This window comes from Cryptomeria japonica, chromosome 7, assembly GCF_030272615.1.
Source record: "Cryptomeria japonica chromosome 7, Sugi_1.0, whole genome shotgun sequence".
NCBI classification, from domain to species: domain Eukaryota; kingdom Viridiplantae; phylum Streptophyta; class Pinopsida; order Cupressales; family Cupressaceae; genus Cryptomeria; species Cryptomeria japonica.
In genome coordinates this window covers 802,753,399-802,766,305 of record NC_081411.1, presented here as the reverse complement: position 1 = coordinate 802,766,305, position 12,907 = coordinate 802,753,399, and the positions used below count along the sequence as shown (strand labels likewise).

General features: G+C 37.0%; 1 protein-coding gene across 1 annotated transcript in view; it reads right to left on the bottom strand.

Moving 5' to 3' along the window:
- The window catches only part of LOC131057278 (ent-copalyl diphosphate synthase 1-like), a 28,230-nt gene continuing 15,323 nt past the window's right edge, over positions 1 to 12,907 (bottom strand). The window contains exons 7-15 of the mRNA XM_057991454.2: positions 2,186 to 2,306; positions 1,981 to 2,093; positions 1,656 to 1,882; positions 1,448 to 1,560; positions 1,265 to 1,363; positions 903 to 1,121; positions 645 to 786; positions 335 to 544; positions 1 to 249 (exon numbers count right to left, since the gene is read on the bottom strand). Coding sequence (XP_057847437.2) covers positions 1 to 249; positions 335 to 544; positions 645 to 786; positions 903 to 1,121; positions 1,265 to 1,363; positions 1,448 to 1,560; positions 1,656 to 1,882; positions 1,981 to 2,093; positions 2,186 to 2,306 — 1,493 coding nt within the window. The remainder of the gene's footprint in view (positions 250 to 334; positions 545 to 644; positions 787 to 902; positions 1,122 to 1,264; positions 1,364 to 1,447; positions 1,561 to 1,655; positions 1,883 to 1,980; positions 2,094 to 2,185; positions 2,307 to 12,907) is intronic.

Sequence of the window (12,907 nt, the reverse complement as noted above, 5' to 3'; positions counted from 1 at the left end):
TTACTCCACAGCCTCCATTAGTACCATCTCCACGTGATCGCCCATCTCCTTATTGCTGCAGTGTGCGACATAATAGAAACTCTTGCTCACATTCAGACATACGCGTTTAACCATATTTGGAACTCCCCTGTGTCCCTCATATACTGCCCAAACCAGTTCTCTCATTGCTGCATCAGCTCTGTGTTTTACATGTTTGAATTTATCTTCTTCCGGAGTAACCGACAAATGACGGTCACCTAAATACTTCTCCTGAAAAGAAATGTCCTTTAAAAAGTGACAAAAATACTTACTTAGTATAGAATCAAGTGAGATTGTATGAGATTGAAGTGAGTACCTTGGAGGTAGTAGCTGCCCGGAGAAAGGAACAAACCGTGTTTGTCAACTTTATTGTTTGAGTGAAGCCGGGTTCGAGGATCGAATCCTGGGAGATTACTTCTCTACCCAAGAATGATGCTGACAACACAATGACCTCAGCTTCTGGAACGACGTTAACCTCCGCACCTTCTTCTCCTTTGTCCGCCTCGTTTGCCAGCCACGTCTGCCACTGCAATGCCATGCGATATGCTTAATTAGTGGTGATTTTGTTAGTTAATAATATGACTGCAATTCCATGCGATATGCTTAGTGGTTTTGTATGCAATTACAGCATGCTTTAGAATCCCGCTGATGTCTCGACCCTGCGTCACACCACCATCCACAGACAACATGTTAATGATCCGAAACAAACATGTCAGAAGACTTATTGCAGATTCTGGAATATCTTCATGCATTGCTGTCACATCCCATCTGCACAACACGAAAATTGCAGTTAAAGCTCACAGTGGGGTTGCATTTCCAGTATTCTGTTGAGAAATTTAATTTCTCCAATACCATCAGATGATGTTTAAAAATTGTAGATTTACCTCCCAAACGCGTCCACAAAGTGGCGTTTCTTATGCGGGGATGAATGCCACAGTGAAAAAAGATTTCTCACTGCAGTCATAAGTATGGAAGAGTGTGCCCATGCAAGCCTAGAAGTAGCCATGTCTGGTTCAAATAGAGCTACTGTAGGTAAGAAATATAATCTTACAATTGAATCTTGCACTAAACCCAGCTCGTCAAATCCGTTTTCTACGGACCATCTGCAGTAATCAAAACAGAGAATGATAGGGTCTTTATCCGGTAATAAAAACATCAGTGTTATTGACACAATCAAATTTAAAACTGTTAACAATATTTGAATAGATTGTGGAAATCTAATAGCTTTGCAGGAGTAGAATTGTACCTAATAATTGCGTCTAGTTCTTTCCTGTGGATAGATTGGCACAAATTGAAGTCCGCCCTAGCAAGGTCGATGTACGTCTTGTTGTTCACAAACGGCATTCTGTAATGTGCAAACACAAATCATAAACAACGGACAAATCTTGAGTGGTGTGGCTTCATAAACGAGGTTTTGTAGTTTGTTTACCTGTAAAGTGATTTTCCAATCCAAATATCATCCGTCCCGTACTGTTCAATGTACATTCTCGTCTCAATCCGTGGTTGACTGCCATACCATGGGAAATCAAGGGCGTACTTAACCTGATGTTAATCCCCATGTCGTCAAAAAATTGGGAAGCAGAAAAAAGGACATACAAAACATTGTAAAGAAAAAGTATCCAAAATTCGCCCATTACCTCTCCTACTAAACCCTTGGAGATAATCCATTTGTCATTGATCTGGGTTTTGGCTCTCTTGTCCTCTAGGAAATTCTTACTAAATATTTGGGCCTCTTGTAGTATAATTTCACCAGGAAACAGAACTTGAGAGGCCCTATATAAGTTATATATTCCTGTAACAGCTTGGCTCGCTTGCCCTTTAAAACAAATGAACTGATCACCTTGTTTAAAGTGAGAAAATACTTCTGCAATATCAAAATATGAAGGATTATGTGAATCGTTCATCACAGTAACACCTTAGAAACACAATTAGAATTGTTCTCAAAGAGTATGGAAAGCTAACCACTAGATACATCAAATCCATGTAATCGAAGGAGTCTGAAAGCCATGGACGTGTCATCTACATCTTGAACTGAAGAATCCCTTGCCCACCCAATACCTTCATTTGTCCAATATCTGGATTATAAAGAACAAACAAATTTTGACCCTAGAATTGCATCGGTCAAAATGTTTCAAAATTGAAAATAATTTTTTTTTGCGTAAGTCACCTATATACGTAGTCAAGATTGTTTGTGATCTCTTTTACAAAATATCGATCAATCCCAAGGCGTTGAAGGCGATCCACCATCCACAAATGCTCAAATAAGTCCACAGGATATACATTGGGCGCTGATTTCAAATTTATATCGCAACCCCATTATTAGAAATATAAGCCTAATTTTACCGGATACATATCTCAACTTAATTCATAGAAGAAATTTATTGATTGTAACTATTCCCGATAGATAGTTAACTAATATCTAGATTACTTTTCCTTCATCAAGAAGCAAACAATTTGTCTATGTTTTAGTTTATTCAAACAATTGTTTAAATTAAATATTTTTTTATATGCATTTTGTTATTGAAAACAAACGAAAGAAAATAAGTCAAACAAAGTGCAATTACAAGAAAAAATAAGAATATATTTTTTCATCAATATAATTTAATTTGTGTATCTTTTGTGTAGTGACCACCATAATTTTAAAATAACATCATTCACAAAATACACATAATCAAGAATACATCATTGCCACATGTCTAGATATACAAGGTTAGAGACAAGGAATTACATTTTAACATGTTAAGTCAAATTACATAAGCTAACAACAAGATAAACATAAGAAAACAAAAATCTTTACACTAGACCATAAGGTTAATAAAATAAATGCATAAGAAACAAATTATGATGACCAATCTAATGGGAACTCTTGACATCTGTCTCCCTCGAACACATCATGGGCGAGAACATTGCCAGAGCGCGTTTTCACCCTACCGTGAAGTAGTTACACTTCCTCGGAATCTTTCATGACATGAAAGATACCCAACCCAGCACGAGGCAGGCTAGCAATGCAATACTGGCAGGAATAATGGAATTTTGTGCAACAAACACAACATATCCATATTCTAACTCTAAGGTAATGATATCATGGACACAAAAAATACATACAACATACATATGATAGACACAAGAAACAACTTAACTATCTGATACTTTTTCATAGAGTCAAGTGCCACCTCAAACACAAAGAAAATAAAGTGACGATAGACACAATCATCAAAATATATTCATGCATCAAACTTGAAGTCAAGGTTCAAGAACATTCGAGTCATATGTTACAATTGTATCCTCTAGTGTATGTTCAACATACACTAGTGGATAATAGGGAGATGGAGAGGGAGTGACTTTGAATTTGAACTTATGATAGGGTGGGAAACCTTGTAATGGACAGGTGAACTAGGGAGTGGGCGGAAAGGATGGATCTCGGGATTGCCCTGACTCTTCTGAGCTGAATGGAAAGGATTTGGTGGTTGGGGACCCACAAGGTGGCAATAGGCCTCTCGATCCTGGTGGAGGGGGGCAGAGAATCACTTGCTGGAGGTAGCCCAAGGCAGGGATCTGGTCGTAGGGACATCGGTCGTCCATGGACTTCTTTGTTCGGTGTCAAACTAAGTGGAAATTCCTCACTCCCTATAGTGCGTAATATCTCAGAACCAAAAAAGGGCATATTTGATATTGAAGTTCCAGATCCAGTGATTGAGCACAACATCAACCTTATGGCTTTGACACTTTTTGGCAAAATTTTTGGGCCCTAGACCGAATAATGATGTTGTAAGGGCGTTTTCTAAACGTAAGCTGCAGAATGAAAGAAAGGTGGAAAAAAGGGGTCGAAGTCAACCCCCCAAGCTACCCCTATCAAGACCAGAAATAGGACTAAGGCCGACACAGGATTTATCCCCTCACCCCCTGGAAGAAGATCAGCAAGCCAGCTCAGAGATCAATAGGCCAACAAAAATAGTGGATGGAACTCAAATGACCATCCTTGAGGTATGTTCCCTAAAATGAAAATGAAAATTATTTCATGGAATATACACGGATTGAATAGTCCACATAAACAAGATGTTCTAAGAAATTTCGTTAGAGAACATAAACCAGATATTATTCTTATCCAAGAAACAAAACTAACAAAAGAGAAAGTGGAGAATATTATGATTTTTAAGGATGGTGGGGTATTAGGAGGTAGCTCTGATGGTGCTTCTAGGTGTATTGCCATTTTTTGGAATCTTAGGCGAGTCACTGCGGTGCCTGTTAAGTAGGATAATAATGTGAATTTTATAAGGTTTCATCATTTAGGGGATGGTACCTCATGGCTCCTGACTAATATTTATGCTCCTAATAATAGACTAGGTAGATGCAAATTTTGGAAGAAGCTAGAAGCTATCAAATCTCCTCTTAAGGATGAATGGTGGTTGGTTATGGGGCACTTCAATACACCTCTCCGTGACAATGAGAAGTTATAAGACAGTATAATGGACCTGCTAAACTTTATTAATAACCAGGGTCAACATGATATTGATCTTCAAGGGGCCAATTTTACCTGGACTAACCAAATGGCAGGGGGGGGGGGGATCTTATTCAAGTTAAATTAAATAGGGCCCTTATCTCAAATGACTAGTTTAGCCATTATCAGAGCTCCCTGTCGGCTATTTCACGGATTGGTTTGAACCACTTTCCTATGGTTTTCGTGGCAGAGAATATAAGCGAAAAAATAAATTTCCCTTTTAGATTTGAAAGAATGTGGTTGGATCATCCTAACCTTGAGATGGCCATTGAGGATTGGTGTTCGATTGATGTCAAAGGTACAACCATTTATAGAATGGCAAAAAAATGAAGTCATGTGAAAGATAATATTAAGAAATGGAACAAGGAAGTTTTTGGGGATTTATTCACTGATAAGTCCAAATCCCAGCTTGAGCTAAAGGAAATCTAGGAAAAAGTCCAAGCCAACGGATATACTGAGGTTTCTATCAGAGAGGAAAATGAAGTGCTTGTTAAGTATCATGAGATCATCAGAAGGGAAGAAGAATTTTGGAAACAATGGTCCTGGGCTCTCTAGCTTAAAGTTGGGGATATAAATACCAGATTCTTCCATATTACTACTTTGAAACACAAGGCTGCTAACAATATTTCTAAATTGAGGATTGGTGGATCTGAAACAAGGAAGAACGATGAGATTAGGAATGAAGCCAAGAACTTATTCTACTCTCTTCTCTCTGTGGATAGCAAGCTAGATGATCTTTCCTAAAGGGCCCTCTTGGAGACCATTCCTTCCCTCATTAATAAAGATCAGAACAATGTCTTGGTTGCCATTCCTTATGAAAGGGAAGTTAAGAAAGTGGTGTTCTCCTTTGATGGCAATAATGCTCTAGGACCTGATGGGTTCCTGTTGTTCTTCTTTCAAACCTTTTGGAGTATTATAAAAAAGGATCTAGTTAAGGGAGTGCAAGAAGTTTTTGGGGCTAGGTTTATCTTAAAGGAACTCAATGCCACTTTTCTGGTCTTGATTCCCAAATGTCCAGGGGCTGACTCGATGGATCAATTTAGACCAATTAGTTTGTGTAATTCCTTCTATAATATTATCTTGAAGGTGGTTACTACAAAATTTCTCACAGTTCTTCCTTCCATTATCTCGCCCCAACATAGTGGCTTTGTGCCTGAAAGACAAATCCTAGATTCTATCATCACTATTCATGAAAATATTCACTCGCTGGTGGAATCGAAGAAATATGGCTTCTTGATGAAATTGGATTTGTCTAAGGCCTATGATTGGGTGGCCTAGGGGTTTTTGGACAAGGTTCTTAGAGCTTTTGGTTTTTGTGAAAAGTTTATTCAGTTGGTTGGCCAATTCATTTCGACCCCTTCTTTGTCTGTCATAGTGAATGGAGTGCCCTCCACTTTCTTTAAATCTTCTAGGGGCATCAGGCAGGGGGACACCATCTCCCATATTCTCTTCATTATCTTGGTTGAATATCTGGGAAGAAATATAAGCAATCTTGTTTCTCAGAGTCTTTTGTTGGGAGTTTCTCCCTCTTCTAGATTCAAGGCCCATTCCCACCAACAATTTTTTGATGATACCATTTTAATGGGTACTTCATCGATCAGAGAAGCAACTAACATGAAGAACCTTCTATTGGCATTCTACACTCTTATGAGAATAGTTGGTGTTGTCATTGATGGCAAGCATCTAGCAACCTACTGGCATTCATCTGGTAAAGCCACCGATAGGCACCGACACTGGCATAGACATCTACATGCACTGGTAGACACTTCACCGGCAGCAGTAACAATACATACCGACACCCTAGCCGACGGGGAATAAAATTTTGTTTGTTGTATTTAATTGTAATTATCTTTTGTAAAGCTGACATGGCATATTGTAAAAGACTCATATATATGTATGAGATCTTATAGGTCATTTTGTGTAGAAGAGTAGAAAGGAGTATGTATGGAGAGAATATATGGATGATATTTTTGTATAAGGAGATATAGTTGACATCGAAGGTTTTGGTTATAGAATGAGCTTAAACCGGTACTAAACCTGGCATAGTTGATGTTGATTTGAAGCAGTACATTGTATTGGATTTTATAATCCACTTTTGTAGTTAGTGTGACTCTTATTGAATAGTGAGCTCTAGGTAGTTGGCCTTCCTACATGTGCAGGCCCCTCATTGTAAGTAATATTTATTCATTGGATAGTGAGTGAATATTGTGGGTCACAAATCCCATCGATGTTTTTCCCACATCGGGTTTCCTTGTTAAACATCTTGTGTTATGTTGTGTTTTCTATGCTGTCTTTATTATTCCTGTTTACTGCATTAATTCTTATTTACCAATACACTATTCTAGAATGCAAAGTTCTTAATAAGGTTAAATATTCTGCTAACTGATTAGATACTGATTCACCCCCCCTCTCAGTATCTTTGGGACTATCATTAATCCTAACACCTTCTCAATACTTATAGTGCTACTTCGGGTCAATCGATTAACATGGAGTAAAGTTCTTTATTCTTCTTCAACACTCCGAAGGACAGACAAACTAGGATGGCCCATATCCCAGGATGCCAAATTGGCCATCCTCCTATTTACCTGGGTCTCCCCTTGGGTATGAAACCTATGGATATTTTCTGAAATAGTCTTGTTGATAGATTCAGCAGGAAGCTGGCTGGGTGGAAAGGGACCCTTCTTAGCCAAGCCGGTAAAATCCAACTCTTGAAATCTTCTCTCCAAAGTCTTCCAGTTTATGCCTTAAGTCTCTTTAAAATACCTAGAAAATTTGCAAATATAATTGAGAAAATTCAAAAAACTTTCCTATGGTCTAAGGTTGAGGAGAAGAAGAGAGTTGGCCTCATTTCCTAGGATAAAGTTTGCAAATCAAAGAAGTTGGGGGGCCTTGGCCTGAGAAACATTAAAACCTTGAATAAAACCCTTCCGGCAAAACAAATATGGAGAATCTATCAGGGAACAAGTGAATGGAATGAAATTTGGAAGGCTAAATACTTACAACTGAATCCTACCATGGAAGATTTCCTTGCCTTTGATCAGATCTCAATTGGCTCTACCATATGGAACAGTGTTACTAATGCAAAAGGAATTGTGAGTCTAGGAAAAGTGTGGGCCATTGGTAATGGTAGAAGGGTCAATTTCTGAGATGATGTCTAGATTGGAGGTGCTCCTCTCAATAATCATTGTGTTCCTAAGGTGATCATCCAAGCCTACAAGAACAAGTTTTGTGTCAAAGTTGTTGACTACTGGAGAGATCAGATGTGGGTGGACCTGAGAACTTTTGATCCCAACTTAAAGAATGTTAATATGAAACTCAACCAAGTTATCATTAATCTAAGAAGGGAGGACCATCTGGTGTGGGGAGAACCCCTTCAGGGAATTATAGGGTGGCTTCTACTGTCCTTATGTTGGCTCAGTCTCAAGACTCTATCCCCTGCTGGGCCAAAGCTTCATGTACATATTTGACTCCTAAAATAAATATTTTTTTATGGATTCTTCTGCAAAATAAAATTTTAACCATAGATAACCTAAGAAAGAGGTTATTCTGCATCCCCAACAGATGGTACTTATGCCTTAATGATGAAGAATCCATGAACCATATTTTTATTCACTATCCTTTTGTCAAACCTATCTAGTCGATGATTTTTCAGTTATGGGGTTTAAATTGGTTGTTTCCTGAGGAGATTAAATACTATTTTAGGAGCTGGTCTTGTAGAACAAAAATTATGACTATAAGGAAATTGTGGGATTTTTCTTTTCAATATATCCTATGGGGTATCTGGAAAGAAAGGAAAAACAAAATTTTCAAGAATGCCATTAACTCCCCTGAAGTGGTGTGGGCTAAGATAAAACACAATCTTGTTGAGAATGTGATGGCTATTGGATCTCATTATTGCAATAGTAAGGAAGAGTATGAATTTTTAAGGAGCTAGAATATCCCAACCTCAATGGACAATAATACCAATCAACTCAACAGAAGGATGTGTTGCTAGCCTTCTCCTCCTATTGATTGGATTAAGACTAACTTTTATGGGGCTGCTAAAGGGAAGCCAAGGCCACCTGGCTATGGTGGAGTTATCTGGATTAGTGTTGGCTTTTGCAGGGTGTGGTTACCTTCCCCTTGGGGAACCAAACTAATCACTTGGTTGAAGCCATGGGCGCCCTCCAAGCCATAAATTTAGCATATCAACTGGGAGCCAAAAATATATGGCTGGAGGGAGACTCTAATAATATAATAAATTGCCTCCTTGGCCGTCATGGAAGATTAAAAATATTATCGACATGGCCAAGGAGTTGCTTGAGGGATTCAACCAAGATTACATTTCTCATGATTATAGAGAGTCCAAAAAGAGTGTTGATTGGGCTACCAATGAGGCAGTATGGAGTGGGAAGATAAAGATTTGGTATGGAGAGGGAGAGCTCTCTCAAGTGGCACATGACATTTTAAATTAAGAGAGATATCATGGAAAACAAGGTAGGATTTGATATCATTTCTTGATATGGTAGGGGTGGTCGTGGCATCATGAAACGGTTTCATAATCAACTGAGAAGGAGGTGCACCATTAATTTCCATAGCATCTCGCACACTTTGTGTGTTCTTATTTCCATTTGGTGTGGAAGCTTGAGAAATATCTATTTACTTCTAGAGGCTTCTTCTTTGTTTCTTAAAAAAAGAAAGTTTGCACAAAACAACGATATTTGCTGGAATTTACATTCTATTAATACTGATAAGAAGATTGGGGAAATCGTAAGTGCACAGAGGCTACAAAATTTGATAAATAGCAGGACCGTCCCCAGGTTTGGGCTATGCTGCAAGCGACAAAAATGTCAGATTACATGGAAATAATGCAAGAAAGAAGAGCTGAAATCACTAGAATTTTCAAAAAGGGGTAGAAAAAGGGAACCTTGACCATTGGCAGCAGGAAGGTTAAGGTTAATGGGACCAAGATCGTAGAGGTGACTGATCTGTCAATGGAAGGAATCAAATTCTATAGGGACTGGAAGCTGCAGTGAAGAAATTCCCCAAGGACGAGGTGGAGAAAGCGAAACTAGTAAAGGGAAGCCACACATACTACTCCCCTAAGGTAATCAAGTTGCTCTGGCAATGAATTTTGTTTGTTGTCATGGAACTCATAACTTTAGATGGTAGATATACCAGAGTTTATAGTTACCATTTTTCTATTCTTAATCATTTTCGATACAAGGAGAAAATTTCCCTCCCCTACTACCTATTATGTACCCTAAATGCCAAGATTATGGATTATATCTCTAATCCCAAGACTAACCTTGCATTACACGAGGGTCTTATGGTTGTCCTATACAACCATATCAAGAACACCACTATTCAGCAGGCTATATCTGAGGTATCCAAGTCAGATGATGATTTGGGTAATTCGGATGATGAAGATTATGAAGGATATGACATAGAGGTGAAAGTCAGGTGAAAGTCAAGGTGGACCACCATACCACCGGGTCAAGCAAGCGTAAAAGGAAAACCAGCCAAGAGGAATAGGGTAAAGGGTTAGTCAATCAGAAAAAGAAGGGGGAGGATGATGACGGTTGGTATGAGGAATAAGAGGAGAATGAAGATGACATGGAGAGAAATAGTGAGGAGGTTCAAATTATCTCAAGCCAGAAGAGAAAGGGGAGGATGCTGAGAGGTGAGGAGTTGGAAGCCAAGAATCACTCGCCCCTTCCTATCAGCTCCAAAGATCGGAGTAAGGGATTGGCTAGGGAGAATACCCCCAACAAGTAAATTAAGACAGCTGAGTGGAAGGAAGTGGGTGTGGAGTGAACTTGGACCCTATGGGAGATGAGGCTTAGGATGGCTCCCCTCTGGACTTTGACCTTAGTATCAAAAATGGAATGGATTGCTTCAATAAGGTCTTCTTTTCGGTAAAAAAGGAAATTAAAAACATAAAAGCTAAATAGGTCCAGGAAGCTAGAAAACTTGAAGCTTTAGAAGCTATTGGCACTGACAAATTCAGTTCTCTACCTAACTGCTTAAGTGATTTGACTGAAGCTATCATCAATGCGGAGGAAATTATAAATGCCCAACGCAATAGCTTTAAAACCTTGGAAGATAGAGCAGGGGAAACTGAAAAGAAGATGGAAGGGATTGAGAAGACCCTCAAAACAATGAGGGAGTAGAGTTACAATATTTTAAAAGCCGCTTCTGATAGTATCAAGGTCCTTATTAACAAACTCAAACAAGTTCAGGGGGATAAGGCCCTCAGGGACACTATTAAGGAGAAGGATGGAACCCCTGAAGATAAGGAAGCTCATCTTGGAAAAAGAACAAGAGAAAGTACCAAGAAGAAGCAAAACCAAAGCAGGGACATTGAAGATCTCAAGAGTATTGTTGTGACAATGAAGCAATTGGAGTTGGAAGCGCCGAATCGCTAAAGAACTTCACCTAGGCTTGGTTGTTTTTCTTTGCTTTTTCTGTTGTCTAGTGTTTAGTTTCTTTGTGTTGTGTCTTTTCTGTTGATGGCCTTTTGTTTTCGGCTAGTTGTCCTTTATGTGGTTACTGTCTTTTATTTTTCTGGTGGACTCTGATGACTATCTTTTGAATCTCTGATGTAAAGATTTCAAGGACGCTCCAAAACATGTTTTCCCCTAATAAAAAACAAAGATAGTGGATCAAACCATTAGTTGTTAATCATAGACATTTAATATCTATGTGATTTCCTTATCAATAACAAGGTCAATTAGAAGTTCAAACTTATCCCAATAACACAAAGGCTGCATTTAAAAAAAAAATACGAAACATGCAAGAGTGTACAAGATCTTACTAGAGATCATATATTCTAGCGGACAAGAGCATGAACGGATACTATATAAGAACTCATGTAATCTTCATAGAGCTATACATGTTCACTTGTTTACTCTTCACAATTTAAATATATCTTCAATTGGAATTATTCTAAGAAAATCTGCATAAACAACCAAGAATTTCACAAGAAACATATAAGATAATCAACTCCCTAATTAATATGTCCAAGAACCTCACTATAAAGTTTTCCAAAGCTATCATGGACTAACACCAACATATCTATGTATGGAGACATAAGAGGATCATCACTTATTGTACAAAATCATGAGTAATAATTAAGGAAATATCAAATTTAAAGATGAAGGATCCATCATGTCCTAAACTAATAAGTCATAATACACATTCCCTTATCATCGGTGAACATAAGCTTCATTCTGATAGTAAGTTTTGTTTGTTTATGATTGAAGGTAAACATTTCTTTCCTACACAAATATTCTTACCCTTGAGATATCTTTTTCATTATGACGTATTAATACTGAACGAAACCTTGAAGTTTTATCATAAAGATTCTAAAACCTCATTCAAGTCACCAATAGAAAATACATCAATTTCTTATCATAAGGGTTTATCTAACAAAATATATTGCTGAAAGGACTATTATCTTATACTGTTAACTGTGATATGACAGAGAACATTATAAGAAATTTTCAAATGTAAACTATTAATAGAACCGACGTATCAGATACTAAGAACATAAACCGACAAATAAATCATTAACGATTGAATTCTAAGGATGGCAGTGCTTAATTTACTTGGTTAGATTGGAAAATAGCGGTTCATTCTATTCATGAACACAGGCTCTCTGTGAGGACTGGATTAGTTCGAGTATAGTAATGGTTGAAAGCACCATTTGTCTATGAGCACCAGGGAAGGCAAAATTTATTTTCAAGTGGCTTTCAAAGGGTAAGGCGTGATTAGTCTTTCTTTTTTTTTTTTTAAAGCATCCACTAATAGGAAATAAAATATTTTCTATTTTTGTAATAACTTTTATTTTATTTAGATTCAACATGCATTTAAAAATAATAATTCACTCTGACTTTCTTTTAGCTTTTTTTCCCTTTAAAAACAAAATTTCCTTTTACTTAATTTATTTATAAGAAATTTAGTTGATTTATAATGAATAAGTATTTTATTTATTTTTAATAAAACATGTATTTTGACAAAAATACATTTTTATTTATTTTTTAGTATAATTTTTTATTTTTATTTAAAATTAGAATCTAAAGGAAAAATCAATGAATATATTAAATAAAATATTAAAAAAAATCAAATATAATCAATTTAAGTATTAAATAATAATTTAAAATAATAAGGGATGTGACATTTTGTATTATCTAATATTTTTTATAATGTGCTATTATAATATATTTTTAATTTCAATGAGTTGATCAACAATAATCAATGTGAGCAACAACCTCTTTTGTATTATATTTTAGTGTTTAATTAAAAAGATTATGCTTATTGATGGAAGGAGATAATGACTATTCTATTCACAAGATGTATGAGTTTTAATAGATAACAATACCAATGAAAGGCTAGTAATGCTTTGAAAAA